Genomic DNA, 17,401 nt, shown 5'->3' on the forward strand with positions numbered 1-17,401 from the left:
ATTCTGGGATTATAGGTGTGAGCCACTGTACCCAACCCTGGCTAATTTTTTAAAAATATATTTTAGTAGAGACAGGATTTCACCATGTTGCCCGGGCTGGTCTTGAACTCCTGACCTCAGGCAATCCACCCACCTCAGTCTCCCAATGTGTTAGGATTACAGGCATGAGCCACTGTTCCTGGCCCACAAATGTCATAGTGCACATGTGGGCTGCCTAGTGCATAGTGTCATAGCTGCTGCCTATCTAAACTATGTGTGAAAATCGAGGTCACATAGCAAACAAGTGGCAAGGCTGGATTTAAACCTTAGCAATCTGATTTCAGAGTCTGTGCTCTTCATCACTACTGTGCCCCATTCAATAGGATGACTGAGATTTTGGGCTTGGTAACTGGGTGCATTGTAGTGCTTTGCACTTGGGCAGAGAAGAAGTGAGGAAAACTTGTTACCCAGAGTAAATGAGATGAGGACAGTATCCACACTACCACCAATGTCCAATTAATTTGAAGTTCTATTGATTCCACATCTTAGTACTTCTTTTTTCTGAACTCTCCTCTACAATTCTGATGTGCTTGGAAAAATGTCATAGCATTATGCATGTGCTAAATGCCAGTGAAAGACCAAGTATGACATATTTAGGCTACCCCTTTTAAGTAAACAGAGAAATTGCCTTACTTAGTTTTCTAGGCAGGCTTTTTTTAAAGTGTATCAGGTGGAGTTTGAAATAAATCCTGACATTAATTTGGGGCAATATAATTGAGCTCAAGAAAAGCCTTTCTTTAAAAATTCAGAATTGTAATTACCATCTACATTAGTGAAATATTATACATAATAAATATCTTATAAACTAGGAATATTCAGAAAGCTAATCTAGTATATTTTAACTCATAGCCCTTATAAAATATGCCATACAACTTTCATTTAATATATATTGCATAATCTAAGATAAATATAAGTAAAGTAATGTTTTAAAACTCTGAACTGGGCCAGGTGTGGTGGCTCATGCCTGTAATCCTAGTACTTTGGGAAACCAAGGACGGTGTATCTCTTGAGGCCAGAAGTTCAAGACCGACCTGGGCAACATGGCAAAACCCATGTCTATTAAAAATACAAAAAATTAGCTGGGCATGGTGGTGCGTGCCTATAGTCTCAGCTACCTGGGAGGCTGAGGTGGGAGAATCACCTAAACCTGGGAAGTTGAGGCTGCAGTGAGCTATGTTTGTACCACGACAGTCTAGCCTAAGCCATAAGAATGACACCCTGTCTCAAAAACAAACAAACAAACTCTGAACTGAAAATTTAAGGTAATTATGATAGTTACATTTTTGATTTTGTAATGCCACATGACTTGTCTTCTCTGATCTTTGATATTGCCTTAGATGTGGAGGTAGCACTATCCTTTTCAAATTCCAACTGAAAATCAAATGTCAGGGGTATAGCCATAGTTGTTTTTCTTCCTTCATTCTGAAGCCTGTTTATCTGCAGCAAAGCCAAAGTGGAAAAAGAAAATGAGTACTTTTCATATGAGGAAAATCTTAGGTGGAAAGAAAAATAAATTAATCTCACTTTACATACACACACACACACATACATACATACACACACACAGAGAATTTAGGTGGTAGGCAAAAAATTGAGTACTTTTCATATGAGGAAAATCTTAGGTGGAAAGAAAAATAAATTAATCTCACTTTACACACACACATACACACACACATACATACACACACACATACACACACACACACATACATACACACACACATACATACACACACACATACATACACACACAGAGAATTTAGGTGGTAGGCAAAAAATTGAGTACTTTTCATATGAGGAAAATCTTAGGTGGAAAGAAAAATAATCTCACTTTACACACACACACATACATACATACACACACACATACATACACATACACACACACACACACAGAATTTAGGTGGTAGGCAATTCTTAAAAACAGATTAAGAATTGGCGTCTTGTGCACCAACTGTTTTTATGCCTTTGCTTTGTGACTTGAGCCATTCTTTTCCCATCTATAAAATGTGAGGGTAGGACTAGAGGATTATGAAGGCTCCCTCCTAACTCTAAAACAGAGAATTTAAGGAAAGACCTACATATTTAGCAAATATAGATATGATACATAGAGTTCTTAGAACCATAGCAGGCATGTCTCTTCAGCCTGCTCCTCTTCCTGTAGCCACACACATGGTGAATCACACCAATCTTCCTCTAGTCGCATGAGCCAGAAATAGAATGAAGAAAGCAATCAAAAGAGGACTTTGTTAAAATCTTTATACAAATGGATTGAAGAAGAAAAAGGATCTTGCTAAAAGGTGAGTAAAGAAGCCGAAAGGTCTCAGAGCATAGCACAAAGGAATAAAGAGATGAAAACCCTGAAAGCAAAGTCAAAGGATACGGGGAACTTCTGCTTCTGCCAGTAGATTAAGCACTATGGGAATTAATCTCCTGCTCTCAACAACTAGAAACTCAGACAAAATATATGAAAACAACTGCCTTCAGCTATTAGAAAACAGAGTAGGACAGATCACTGAAAGAAGGGGAAAAATGAGGTCGACCCTCCAATAGCCCAGCTTACTTCCTGGAGGCGGTTTCGGGGCTGAGGTTCAGGGAGGAGAAACCCATTGGATTGTGGGAACTCAAACCAAATCCTGTGGCCTTGATCTTGCTACAGTTCAGAGAAAGATTGCACCAGCAATCATAGTCTTGGGCATTCACCTCAGAGAAATGGAAACTCATGTTCATACGAAAACCTGGATGCAAATGTCCATAGGAGCTTTATTTTATTTTTTAAGCAGCTTCATTTTTACTAGTAAGATCGTGAAAACAATCCAAAAGCCCTGCATTGGATGGTCGGTTGAAACTTTCTTGGTACATGATTGGTTACATGTACCAATGATTGGTACATCTACATAATGGAATACTACTCAGTAATAACGTTTTTATATTTTTACACATTACCTTTTCAACCAGTATAATTATTTGCTTTTTACAAATTAGTTTATATAATATTAATGCATCATTAGCTAAAAAGTAAAATTATTCACATTTGAAATGTTAACCTGTTAATGATTAAATTGAATTGTAGTTTATACTTCACAAACCTTTGCTCTTCTGGCCAAGATTATCTCTGCTTGCTTATCAAGGACATCTAACTTCTTTAAGATTTTTTCTGCCATTGTCAGTCAGTAAATCCCTATTTTAAAATAAGGAAGAAGAAGAACAAATCAATTCAAATTTAAACATATAACAATTTGGGCATAAGTTTTCAAAAGACCCACTTTTACATTACTGTTTTAGGTAAATAACAGAATTGTTTGGCTGGGCTCAGTGGCTCACACCCTGTAATCCCAGCACTTTGGGAGGCCAAGGCAGGCAGATCATGAGGTCAGGAGTTCAAGACCATGCTGGCTAACATAGTGAAACCCTGTCTCTACTAAAAATACAAGAAATTAGCCGAGTGTGTGTCTGTAATCTCAGATACTTGGGAGGCTAAGGCAGGAGAATCACATGGACTGGGAGGCAGAGGTTGCAGTGAGCTGAAATCGAGTCATTGTACTCCAGCCTGTGCAAGACTCAATATCAAAAAAAAAAAAAAATTGTTTAAATCATACAGTAAATCATAGAATTGTAAATGTGCCTAAGTTTTTTCAATTGAAATCCATATGATCAGAACTCCCAGATGTGTATAGGCCCCATGAATTTTTAAATTTATGATAAAGGTGAGGGGGAGAAAGTTCACAATTACCATATGAGAACCACATGTGACTTATACTTAAAGCAAGACCAAGTGGCTTGACTTATGTCTATTTTCTTTTTTAATTTTTTAAATTAAAAATCTATCAAGCTAGGCATATGACTTAATTTTTTTTTTTTTTTTTTTTTTGAGACAGAGTCTTGCTCTGTTGCCCAGGCTAGAATGCAATGGTGTGATCTTGTCTCACTGCAACCTCTGCCTCCTGAGTTCAAGCGATTTTCCTGCCTAAGCCTCCCAAGTAGCTGGGATTACAGGCTTGCACACCATGGCCAGCTAATTTTTGTATTTTTAGTAGAGATGGGGTTTCACCATGTTGGCCACGGTGGTCTCAAACTCCTGACCTCAAGTGATCTGCCCTTCTCAGCCTCCCAAAGTGCTGGGATTACAGGCATGAGCCATGGCGCCCAGCCAGGAGTAGGACTTTAGACGTATCTATTTTCTTTTTGTCAAGATATAATTTTAATGAAAGTAAAAGCAAGAAACTCATATTTATATAATTAATTGCTTCAAATTAAATTGGTCAATGATCAAAGGCTGTTAACAGCATGTAGTAGGCAATTAGTCACACATAAGTAGCAGCAGCTAAGCTGGTTAGGTCCCATTTCCATAATAGTTCGTATTTCCTCATTAATTAATATTGCTAAAAGTCTCATCTGAGGTCAAGCAGTTCATATTAAGCTTAGGGAGCTGCATGAGACATCAGAACCTGGTCTAATTTACATCTTCAAATGAGAAAAACTGAAGGCCACAAAGTACCCTATCAGTAAAATACAAATAGCTAGGACGGGGTGGAGGCAAGAATCCAGAAATATCAACCCAAAACTCCCTTTATTTTTTTATTTATTTAAAAAATTTTTGTAGACGGGCCAGGCACAGTGGTTCATGCCTATAATCCCAGCGCTGAGAGGTCTGGGCGGGCATGTCACTGGACGTCAGGAGCTCAAGGCCAGCCTGGCCAACATGGTGAAACCCCGTCTGTACTGAAAATACAAAAATTAGCTGGGCGTGGTGGCACATGCTTTTAATCCCAGCTACTTGGGAGGCTGAGGTAGGAGGATCACTTGAACCTAGGAGGCAGAGCTTGCAGTGAGCTGAGATGGTGCACCACTGTACTCCAGGCTGAGTGACAGAGTAAGATTCAATCTTAAAAAAAAAAAGTGTAGGTGACCATGCAGTCAGTATATTTTTGTTCAGTGAATTAAATGGGCTTCAGTGGCATTTAAGTGTAAAAGTTATATGGTTAACAGAAAGTACTGAATCATCAATGTTTTTAATGAACATTAATGTTAATACTAAGGTCTTTCCGGCTCAAAAAAATCTATGTTTCTCCTATATTGTACATTATTCCACCAACACCACATGGAGACGACAGTTCATGAAAAGAGAAAGATTAAAGATCCTATGCCAAAAGTTTACATTATTTTGTACTTGTTTTTTTTTTTTTTAGCTTTTTTTTGTTACTCTTTTTCCTTCACCATATATTGCCCTGAGTATGAATTCTTCATGCCTTGATAGTGACATCCCATCCCAGCATGCCTTCTATCACATCACCACATCCAGCCAGATTCTCCCTCCATCACATGATGTAGTCCGGTGTGATAAAGAAATTCCACAGAGATGCTGAGTGTGGTGCTGCATGCCTATAATCCCAGCTACTTGGGAGGCTGATGCAGGAGGATTGCTTGACCCTAGGCGTTTGAGACCACTCTGGGCAACATAGCAAGACCCCATCTTAAAAAGAAAGAAAAAAAAAGTAGCCGGGCATGGTAGCATGCATCTACAGTCTCAGCTGCTGGGGAGGCTGAGGTGGAAGGATCAAAAGGTTCATTTAAGCCCAGGAGTTTGAGGCTGCAGTGAGCTATGATCATGCTACTACACCCCAGCCTGGGTGACAGAGCAAGACCCCATTTCTTTAAAAGAAAATTACACAGAAGAAATTCAGGGGGGTGCCGGCAGATAGAATGCCTTGTGACAAACCATACAACATCAGGTTGCATGCTGGGAAGGCGAGATCCAGGATTGTGAAAGCTGATTATATGAAATGGGTCACTCTTGTGGTACCTAACTAAAACACAGTGAGAAGCCAGGGTAAGGGAAAGCACTCAGGGCACAAAACATTGCTCCAAAAATGCAGTTCCTCTGGCAGCTGAAGTTGACTGCTATAACCTAAACCAGTTGTATCTAATAGCTACTGAAAAGACCTGTGGCAACTCTAAACCAATTTTACCCTCAGCCTTCACCTACCAATCTTGTCAGTGCCTCAAAACCTCACTAGCACCAATTTGTAACATTTCTGGTTTTATAAAACCTCTAACCTTCTCTTTGTTCTTTAGATACTGAAGACCACTGCTCTGTGTGTGTGCCCTAATTCCAAATAAATATTTTGATTCTAGAGATTAGTGTCTATATTTTATTTTACTTTGACAGGGTAAAGGTATTTGCACAATGTGAATACTTATGACTCTCTGGGTTTCCCACAGGACAGCAGGGAACAGATTTTGAAAAAGAATATAGATTATGATTATGTGAGCATATTTTGTTTTCAGACCCAAGAACCATCCCTCTTGTAAAACTAAACTAAACCAAAACTCTCCGAGGAGTTTTAGCTTCTGTGTTTCTCTTAAACATAATATGAGTTCAAGCGGATGGAGAAGGCTCCCATATTCCTCACCAAAGTTTATTTTACTGGAGACAAAGATTTCTATTTTGCAGCAAGACACAGGTAAATAACTGAAAGAATTAATGTATTAAAGTGAATGAGTTTCCCAGTTTGGGGAAGGTATAAACTACAAAACGGCCAGCTGAGACAATGCTGCTGACTCGTGAGAAAGAACAGAAAGCAGATCTTTTTTTTTAAATTCTTTTTTATTTTTTGAGATGGAGTCTTGTTCTTGTTGCCCAAACTGGAGTGCAATGGCACGATCTCGGCTCACAGCATCCTCTGCCTCCCAGGTTCAAGTGATTCTCCTGCCTCAGCCTCCTGAGTAGCTGGGATTACAGGCACGCACCACCATGCCTGGCTAATTTTGTATTTTTAATAGAGACGGGGTTTCTCCACGTTGGTCAGGCTGGTCTCGAACTTCTGACCTCAGGAGATCCGCCTGCGTCAACCTCCCAAAGTGCTGAGAAAGCAGGTCTTTTTAGAGTAAGGTGTCCTACCCCTCTCACTTTTAGTCACCCCATCTTGAAGACCACATAGGACATTTTATGAGGCAAACTGTCATCCCATTGTACACACACACATAAACACACACACACACATAAACATACACATACACACACGCACATGCACACACAGCTGTATTTTTCTATATATAGTTAGCTGTAGCATGAAATATTTTTTGTTTTTGCTTTAAAAATATTTTGCTAAGAGTAAATTATTTGGCTATGAATGATTTCTGGAAAATCATTGGCAGATCACAAACATTTTTAGAGTGAGAAAATCTAACCAATTATTTTCAAGGGTCAACAACAGTTTTATGAATACTAAATTCGACAGTTAATAAAATTGGCTGAATGTTAGTTTTGTAGTTTTAATTTCACATTTTGAAACCAATACATTTTTTTCAGTTTGCAAATACTTTTCTCCCACAGGCCTTTGGCAATGTGCCAGTGGTGCCTAATGGATAAATGGCCCTGGGAAAAAGTGGAGGTGAGGAAACACTATGGATTAACTTGCTTGCTTTCATCATTATATTTCGTGAGTTCATCAAGGACCTATTTTGTACCTCCTCTAACAAATGCTGAGAGCAAAGAAACATCAGTACTAATATGAGGGTGTACTGCAACTACTTTGCATGAACTAACTACTAATCTTTTAATGCAGAATGAATCAAGATGATATTAAATGGGCTGGGTGCAGTGGCTCACACCGGTAATCCTAGCATTCTGGGAGGCCGAGGCAGGTGTATCATCTGAGGTCAGGAGTTTGGGACCAGCATGGCCAACATGGTGAAACCCTGTCTCTACTAAAAATACAAAAAATTAGCCAGTCTATGTGGCACACCCCTGTGGTCCTGATTATTCGGGAGGCTGAGATGGGAGAATAGCTTGAACTTGGGAAGTGGTGGTTGCAGTGAGCCGAGACCACACCACTACACTCTAGCCTGGGCGACAGAGCAAGACTCTGTCTAAAAAAAAAAACAACTATATTAAATGTTCCTCAGTGTGATCTATGTTTATGTTCTTTATTATATCTTTTTAATTTTAATATATACTTTGGTGTTCCTACTTCATACTTCTTTCTGAATTCTCAATAATATATATGAGCGTATATTATTGTTTGATAATAAGCATTTATTTGTTCATTCGGTCACTGGCTACCTAAATGTAGTACATGAAGACATTGTGCTAGGTATTCTATCAAATTTACTGAGAAAGTTGGCACCTGATAAACATCTTTCTTTGTGACCCCCATCTTCCTAGGCAAAAGAGATACCCTCTCCTATTTCACTAAGAAAATAGACCATCAAGTAAAAGCTTCTTCAGCTCCTACCTCTCATACCAAAGTGTTAGTCATTCCCATCCGTTCTGCACTTTAATTTTAACAGAGGTGTTGGCTCTCCCGACCAAAGCTAATCCCTCCTGATGTACTCTAAGCTCCCATTACCTTCAGTCTCCTGAAAGAATTACCTCTATTAGTTATCACCTTTCTCCTATACCTTTGACCTCTTTTCTTCATGAATGTCTTCCTCTTAGCATGCTCAATTTATTTGCAAAAGAGAAAAAAGTTCTTCTCCTGATCCTACGAGTTATCTCTCTCATCTTCTGAATCATTCTACTTAGAGTTGGGGGAAGTGCACTCATCTAGAATATAGGGTTCTGATGTGGTCACAATAGCTTAACTCATAGACTATCGGGGTGGAATGGATCAATGGTCTCTCACAGAATTCTATTAACAGTGGGGCAACATTAACATCAAGAAGACAGACCTTTCTTATCCTTGCTTTGATTTCCATTGCCATCATCCTTCTTCAGACCTTCAGGTTGTCACTTACCATCCTTTGGGTTACTGCACTATACAGCCCCCTAGTTTGCCTGCCCCAAACCTTCCTCCTCATTCTTCAAATATTGATTCTTCAAAATGCCATCAGGCTGGGTATGGTGGCTCACACCTGTAATCCCAGCACTTTGGGAGGCCAAGGCAGGCAGATCACTTGAGGTCAGAAGTTCGAGACCAGCCTGGCCAACATGATGAAACCCCATCTCTACCTAAAAACAAAACAAAACAAAACAAATAGCCGGTCATGGTGATGCATGCCTGTAATCCTAGCTACATCATACTACTGCATTCCAGCCTGGGCGACAGAGCGAGACTCCTTCTCAAAAACAACAAGCGAACAAACAAAATGCCATCAGAGCTGTCTGTCTTAAACCAGAAACTGATCAGGATCAGTTCCAGCCCACAAACCTTGGCTTGCTCTCATAACCTGAAGAATGACACCCAAACTCTTCAGAAGACATATAAGACCCGTCAAGAAAAGATAGTCCAGGATCTGACTCAGCTCCCCTTTCTGGTTTATCCATCCTGCCCCTTTCTGTTCCACCATTTTCTACCATTCCTACTTCCTGGACATGTCCTTCCCTTTTCCCAAGCATGTCCCTCACACATGCATTTCCTTCTACTCAGAATGTTCTCCCACGTTTTTCAGTCAAAAGCCTACTCTTTTTTTCTTTTTGCCTTGTAAACAGTAGAATTTTATACAAAGTTTTACACCTTCAAAGCTATCACTCCAATAAGACACTAATTCAATTAAACAAATAATCTTTAAAAATATTTTAACAATGTATAAATATATTCACAACATAATCTGCTGATTAAGACTTCAACAAAGTTTATAGTACCTACAACAGAATTTACAGATGCCTACGATAGTTTGTATATTGGTTTAGTCTACAGTTACATCTATTGCTTTAAGAAATACCATTAATACAAATATATAATTTACAATATCCCCAGTATAGCAAGAAAAAAGGGACATTTATTATGCCAAGTATGTAAATGATTATTCCTATTATGACATGAAAATAATGCTCTTTTAGTGGTAAAAGACAGATTTATTAGCTCAAGTTCCACTGAAGAGCTTTCAATCTAGCCACTCTTTCTGTAAAATTAATAGAACAGCAGCAATCTCTGCATATTCCTTAAATAAACTATGATGATTCCATTTATATTAACTGGGCCTTAAGTAAATGATTTCTTACAAATAAAAATAAAATTTTAGAAAATAGTTAATACCACTCACCCTAATTATTTTCATTTGCTTGCATATGTCTAAGAAATTTCCCCATGAGGTACATATTAAAAACTAACAATTATTTCCAACTTATACATAAGCCAAAGTGCTCACTCTTACCATGGAAGCAAAACTTACTTCTAAAAATAATCTACAGAAATAATATGCAAACACACAGAGCTTTGAGACAGACTAATGTTCTTTGGATCAAAATGCAAAGGTCTCCATTAGCTATGTAAATGAACACTTTCATTAACTTGGGATATATTGATATTACATGGCTGTGTTGTACATATCTACGGAACATGTGCATACCTACACCATTGAACAAATCTTGGCAATGTTTCTAGTGCCAACATATACTTCCTGGCCCCAAGTGCTGGAAAGGAAATAAAAACCTAATATGAAAACTACATTCCCTTTCTATAAATAAAGTATTTAAGTGGAAAAACAAAGCCAACACTCCTTGTGGCAACATGGACCAAGCTCTAAAAGGTTCAGAGTCAAGAATCTCTTCAGTTGTTCCCCAATGTAACAAAGCACATAAGCTTTCTCTATTCAGGAAGTCTGATCACCTCCAGTGTTTTGTCTTAAAAACTGCTTTCCAAGATACGAAGTAGCCATGCTGGTTAAATTCTTTCTGCTGCCTGCCTTACATCTGATGTAACCATACAGGTTGGCACCTTGTAGCACCACACCCATGATAACCACCATTAACCACTTTACTCTGAACAAGAGGGCACTAAAGGCAAATATCACTCACAGCACTGGACAGGCAATAAGTTCCAACCAAAAGATTCTTGATTCAGCCTCTGACACAGTTTTATTCTCTTGAAAGGATTCCTTTCTAGATTCAAACACCCAATGGCTCTTTCCATCTGCATCAATGTGATTCCAGCAAGGTAGGCCAACCATTAGTCTACCTGTGACATTCTTCACTGCCCAAAGGTAACATGACAACAAGATAATTGTCACCATACAGATAATAAAGCTGCTGCTCAGCAACTCACAGAGAAGATAGGTAACGATTGCACTGACTCGAAAGAAAAGTGGAAAAACGATGCAACTGTGAGATGTCGACCACCACCTGTGGATGTCTGGCCTGCAGATCCTGACTCAATGACGGATGAATGAATGCACTCTTACACCATTACAGTGAAACAAGTGGGCTAGGGATGGCCATTGGCTGCTTTCTGAGGGTGAAATGCAACCAATCGACCAAGACCCTCTGTCCATCTACACATTAATTCCATCAAGATTTTACAATAGAGGTACTAAGTTAACACACTTGTGGTTAATTGACACAGTTAAAAGAGTGGTTATAGGAATAATAAAAAGCTTTAGGTTCCTGGCCCAGAGTAAACACTATTAACAGGTAACTCCCCTCTGACCTCCCACTGAGAGGACCATCCAACACAAAGTTTACATGAGTAAACAATTAAGAGTAGAGACAAAGGGATGTGGGGTAAACAGACTTAACTGGGAGAGCCTCCTTCCTATTTTCTCCCTAACTTAATGGACCTGCTGCCTTCGGCCTGTCCCAATAAAACCTTTTGGCCTTCCAAAAGGTTTGAGACTAATCTGTAACTTTCCCTAATATATCTTTAACATTTTGCCAGCCATCCTAAGTGAATATCAACACTACTGGATGTCTGATTTTCTATTTTCTTGGTCTATTAGTCGTCTCCTCTTCCACATCAAACAGTGAAACATCTTCAGTGTCATCATTACTATCCTTCCGCAACATCAAAAGCCTACTCTTTATCAAATATGGTATAAAGGCTACTCTTCTATGAAACTTTACTTGGCATCCTCTCATTCCTCGTCTTGATGACAGTCTTTTACTTGTGTCTCCTGGCCTCAAGCAACCCTCCAGCCTCAGCCTCCTGAGTAGCTGGGATTACAGGCAAGAACCACCATATCAGGTTTTAAGAGGTTTACTCGCTGGGTGCAGTGGCTCACACCTGTAATCCCAGCACTTTGGGAGGCTGAGGTGGGCAGATCATTTGAGGTCAGGAGTTTCAGAGCAGTCTGGCCAACATGGTGAAACCCCGTCTCTACTAAAAATACACACACACACACACACACACAAAATTAGCTGGGCATGGTGGCACACACCTGTAATCCCAGCTACTCTGGAGGCTGAGGCAGGAGAATAACTTGAACCCAGGTGGCGGACATTGCAGTGAGCCGAGATTGTGCCACTGCACTCCAGCCTGGGTGACAGAGTGAGACTCCATCTCAAAAAAAAAAGAGGTTTACTTTTTGACAAAAAACTCTTCCTCACTAGGTTGAAAGCTCATTTAAAGCAAGAATTGACTTACCCACCTCCGAATCTCAGCCTCAGGCAAAGTATTTTACATCTAATAGTGATTTGAAAATTACAATTTAATTTGGAGATGTCTCTGAATATAACTTTTTAGAAAAAGTAAACCTAGTTTATCTGTAATAAATGATGTCACTTCATAATGATCTACTGGAAGATGAAATAAAAAGTTGAGTGAATTATTATAAAATGGGGCTCTTGCAAACCTAAACTTGGTAAAATTGTTTTGAAAGGAAACTTGGATTTATGTTCTTAATTTCTAGCTCAGTAGTGATGTTTTTCGTTGTTGTTTTTGTTTTTTTTAAAGAACACAATGAAATAGAGGCCATGCCAATTGGGGCAGAATGAATTCCCAATTACTCTCACAGTAAATCATCTACAGGCCTCACTGCAAAGGCTTATTCACAACAAAAATTGAAGGTCAATATTAATAGCATATCAGAGACTAAGTTGTATCTGAAATAAAAATGTCTTAAATATTTTAAGAGAGCAATTTTATTTTAACAGCACCTTTGGGATTAAAAACAAAAACAAAAAACAACAACAAAACCCAGTGTCATCAATATAATAGGCTCAGCTGAGGCTTCTTCAGCAATTTCTAAACAACTCTGGAAAACTAAGAATCTCTAAAGTCACAAACTAAAGACCTGAGAAATTACCTAGAAAATGGAGGCTAAATTAAAATTCACTTCCATTATTTGGCTTTATTAGTTCAAATGCTTACTCCTTGAGGACAAGGCCACATCTTACATTTTTATATGACACAGTCCACTATTGAGACCACAGTAAGCACTCACTTCATCTGTTAAATGATTCGTGTTTATTCAATAACGAGATAACTGGCTGAGTAGCTCCATCTCACATTCCAAGTACCGACTTGGGGGAATCTTTTTTTTTCTTTTAAATCTAAAATGTTGATAAATGGCCTATATTATGGGCTCAATTATGTTGCCTCCAAATTTATGTTGAAGTCCTAGGCCCCAGGATCTCAGAATGTGACCATATTTGCATATATGGCCTTTAAAGAGTCAAGTTAAAATGGGGTTCTTAGGGTATGCCCCCCCATCCAGTATGACTGGTGTTATATAAGAAGAGGAGATTGGGACACCAGGATACATCGAGGAAAGACCTTGTGAAGAATCAGTGAGAAGGCAGCTACCACCCCAGGCCAAGGAGAGAGGCCTCTGAAGAAAACAACCCTGCCCACACCTTCATTTCTAACTTTGAGTCTCTAGAACTGTGAGAAAATAAATTTCTATTGTTTAGCCACTCAGTCTCTGATGTTTTGTCATGGCAGTCCCAGCAAACTAGTACAGCCCGGGCACTGAGAGAACTCATTTAAAAACCCGACCCATGTGCTTAGCTACACATTATGAATTTTCTTGTTATTTATTTATTTTTATTTTTGAGACAGGGTCTCACTCTGTCACCCAAGCTGGAGTGCAGTGGTGTGACCTCAGCTCACTGCAACCTCCACCTCCCTGGTTCAAACGATTCTCTTGCCTCATCCTCCCGAGTAGTTGTGTCTGCAGGCGCCCGCCACCACACCCAACTAAGTTTTGTATTTTTAGTAGAGACTGGGTTTCACCATGTTGGCCAGGCTGGTATCAAACTGCTGACCTCAAGTGATCCGCCCGCATCGGCCTCCCAAAGTGCTGGGATTACAGACGTGAGTCACTGCGTCCGGCCTGGAAGGGAAGTTTCAAAGAAAAACTATCAAGGAATTTTAAAACGATGATGTACGTACATTGCGGAGTACTACTGTGGGCGACTAATCAGATAATTATTGGAAAAATTGATTAGCCAGCTGGAAATCGCAGCACAATTACCGCAGCAGCGATCAGCTCCCACCAGCCATTCCAGGAGGTTAGGTGTCACCAATTTGGAAATGTATCAGTTAAGCAGCCCCCAGCGCCCCTCGCACCTCTCTCTCCGCCCCCGGGTCACCTTCCCCCAGGAGCCTCCATCCCGCTGGAAACACACGGAGCCCTACTCTAACGCTCTATGCCTTTGGTCGTTTCATGGGAAAGCAAAATTAAGGGCAACATTGAGGAAGGTCATTAATATTTAGTTTAGAAGACGCAAAGGGTTCTTCAGCGAATCGGAAAGAGCCCCCAGGACCCGCCTCCCGCCAGGTCCCACACTCGCCTGACCTCACTTTCACTCTCCCAGTGCAGGCCCCGCTGGAGAACGTCCCACTGACTCCAGGAACAGAAAGGCCGTTTATGTAAAACGATATTTTTTTCTATTTCGTCTCCCATCATCCTACAAATTTTGATTTTCAGCTTTTCCAACGCTCCTGCCCCCAGAAACAAACCTCATCTCCGTTCCTCCCTCTTCTGGCTCCGCAGGTTACTCGCCCCGCCCCCACCCTTCCGTCCCTTAGCAACGCGTCCCCTGTCCGTAGAAACCGGTTCCCTAGCTCTGCCCACCTCTGAAAGGCCTAAAGAGCGGAGTTCTCTTCTCAGAGGGGCTTCGCCCACAGACTTTTGTCACTGAAAGCCCCGGTGACTCCCCAGACGCTTACGGATATTAAAACAGATTATGCTGAAATAGTGGAAGGAGATTTTGTTTCCCCTTCTTGTACCTCCTTTCTTTCTTCTTTTGTGCTTTCCTGGAAACATCGAATTTCAAAAAGAAGCTTACAAAGTCCCCCATGCAGTTTGCAGATTTGAATGGAAGTCAACAGTTTATATTTGAATATTTGATAGAATATTGCTTTCATGGCTTATGATATTTAAAAAATTTCTTATTTCCAAGGCCAAGAAACCTCCCATGTGGTTAGTAAAATAACCCCTGTATTACATAAGTTGTATAGCAGAGCATTTTTATGAGTCATAATGGAGGTGTACTCTGACATACATTCTGCTGTATTTACCGTATCCTAAGGAACCATTTGTCCTTGTTGCTCACTTCTGTGAACAGAAAATGCCCTAAGGCTATGGGAGTCATTCGTTTTTAGAGTCATAATCTAAACTTGAAAACAACTTGCATTTAATTAAAAATGGTGGGGAATTTCACAACATTGGTTAAATTTTAAGTCAGGAGTTGGTCATCATTCTAAGAATGTACCTTATCTGATGCATCAAAATAGGGGCAAAAAAAGCTTTAAAAAACAGCATTTCAACATCTGTGAAAAGAAGAGGAAAAAAAAAACAGCACTATCACAAGTCCATGGCTGGGCACCGTGGCTCACACTTGTAATCCCAGCACTTTGGGAGGCCGAGGCAGGTGGATCACTTGAGGTTAGGAGTTCAAGACCGGCCTGACCAATATGGTGAAACCCCATCTCTACTAAAAATACAAAAATTAGCCAGGTGTGGTGGCATGCACCTGTAATCCCAAGCTTACCCGGGAGGCTGAGGCAGAAGAATCGCTTGAACCTGGGAGGCAGAGGTTGCTGTGAGCCAAGTTCACGCCACTGCACTGCAGCCTGGGTGACAGAGCGAGACTGTCTCAAAAACAAACAAACAAACCAAAAACAAGTCCATACTAGTGGCAATGGAAAAACTGCAAAAAAACAAAACAAAACAAAAAAAGTATACTTATGTAGCAATCAAAATTTGGCTAGAAATTGATATTCATAGTCAATGCATATTAACACTGGAATCAATTTATTAAAATACAATAATTAAAAGTATAAGGTAGTTTAATTCTTTTCTTTCTTTTTTTTTTTTTTTAAGATAAAGTCTTACTTTGTTGCCCAGACTGGAGCACAGTGGCACGATCATAGCTCACTGCAGCCTCAACCTCCTGGGCTCAAGTGATCCTCCCACCTCAGCCTCCCAAGTAGTTAGGACTACAGGTGTGTGCGAGTATGCCCAGCTAATTTTCTTATTTTTATCTTTTGTGGAGACAGGGGTCTCACTATGTTGCCCAGGCTGGTCTTGAACTCCTGGACTCAAGTGATCCTCCTGTCTTGTCCTCCCAAAGTGTTGAGATTACAGACGTGAGTAGCCACTGTGGCTGGCCAAGGTAGTTTGATTCTATCATATTTTTTAAAGCCATATGCATTCAAGAACAATGATTTGCATGGAATTGATAACTAGAATCTAGTTGATAGTGGTGATTTGTCTAAGATTGTTATAATACCTTCAGTTCATAAATTTGCACGGAGGTGAAAATTAGCTTCTTAAATAAAGAATTGGGTTCAGAAATGTTAGCTACTCATAAATCTTCAGTCAATAAAATTTATAAAGCATGAATCTTATGAAATTCTTAGAATATTATCATTATTTCAGTTAATATTTATGGAACATGTTCTGCATGCCAGGTACTAGGCTACAATTTTAAAATATTTCTGATTTCATCCTTTACTTTGGATGCACACACATACCATGTAGCGTTTTTATGAGTCATAATGGAGGTACACTCTGACATACATTCTGCTGTATTTGTTCTTAAACTTAATTAGAATTAGTATCTATGGAAAGGGTATTACCTTTAATTTTAGAAAAGACCTCACTGAAACTCAAAGAAATTATGTGGTTTTCTCAACATCATATAATTAGTAAGTACAATTATTAATATAAAACAAAGTATTTTCCCTTTAATAACGGATGTTTGGTAAATGTACACAAAAAAGAATTCAAGTGGATTTTTTCCTAACTACTTTCATTGCTCTCAGTTAAATTTAGTATTTACTGAATGAGTTCATGAACCTATTATAGATAAACACTGGGTTAAGGAGCCTAATGAATGTCTTATTTTAAAAGTACACAGATTTCTTAAAACATAAACTGTATTCTATAAGAAAGCAAAGAAAATAAAATCCACAGACTTTTTCCTACTTCCTTTGAAGTAGGCCAACTACAAAGTTAGAAGGCTCATTCCCTAAAACTGCCCTTACTTCTGACACCAAGTTCAGGGGGCATCAAAACCTTGAGTAGAACCCTCAGGTTCACAGACATCACTGAAAGCTATTGTATTTAGGGTTATAGTTTATTACAAGGAAAGGATACAGATTACAACTAGCCAAGGAAAGTTCATAGGGCAGAATCAGTCCGGAAATACCAAATGTGGAGCTTTTATTGTCCTCTTCCTGTGGAGTCAGGACAG

General features: G+C 39.5%; 2 protein-coding genes and 1 pseudogene across 8 annotated transcripts in view; 1 reads left to right on the forward strand and 2 right to left on the reverse strand.

Moving 5' to 3' along the window:
• The window catches only part of CUNH1orf141 (chromosome unknown C1orf141 homolog), a 53,494-nt gene extending 44,509 nt beyond the window's left edge, over window positions 1–8,985 (reverse strand). For all 3 annotated transcript variants that reach the window (XR_010341207.1, XM_012442477.2, XM_064372492.1), the window contains exons 1-3: window positions 8,713–8,985; window positions 3,129–3,220; window positions 1,319–1,476 (exon numbers count right to left, since the gene is read on the reverse strand). Coding sequence is in view for 2 of the 3 variants with exons in the window: in XM_012442477.2 (XP_012297900.2) it covers window positions 1,319–1,476; window positions 3,129–3,203 (233 nt within the window). In the remaining variant the exon portion in view is untranslated. The remainder of the gene's footprint in view (window positions 1–1,318; window positions 1,477–3,128; window positions 3,221–8,712) is intronic.
• Window positions 1–17,401, forward strand: part of IL23R (interleukin 23 receptor) — a 195,734-nt gene that overhangs the window by 73,726 nt on the left and 104,607 nt on the right. The gene's annotated exons all lie outside the window — the stretch shown is intronic.
• Window positions 10,443–10,995, reverse strand: LOC110567673 (Golgi apparatus membrane protein TVP23 homolog B-like; annotated as a pseudogene).

The sequence above is a fragment of the Aotus nancymaae genome, unplaced genomic scaffold (assembly GCF_030222135.1).
Source record: "Aotus nancymaae isolate 86718 unplaced genomic scaffold, 86718_ANA_hifiasm-v0.15.2.pri h1tg000007l, whole genome shotgun sequence".
Taxonomy (NCBI): Eukaryota; Metazoa; Chordata; class Mammalia; order Primates; family Aotidae; genus Aotus; species Aotus nancymaae.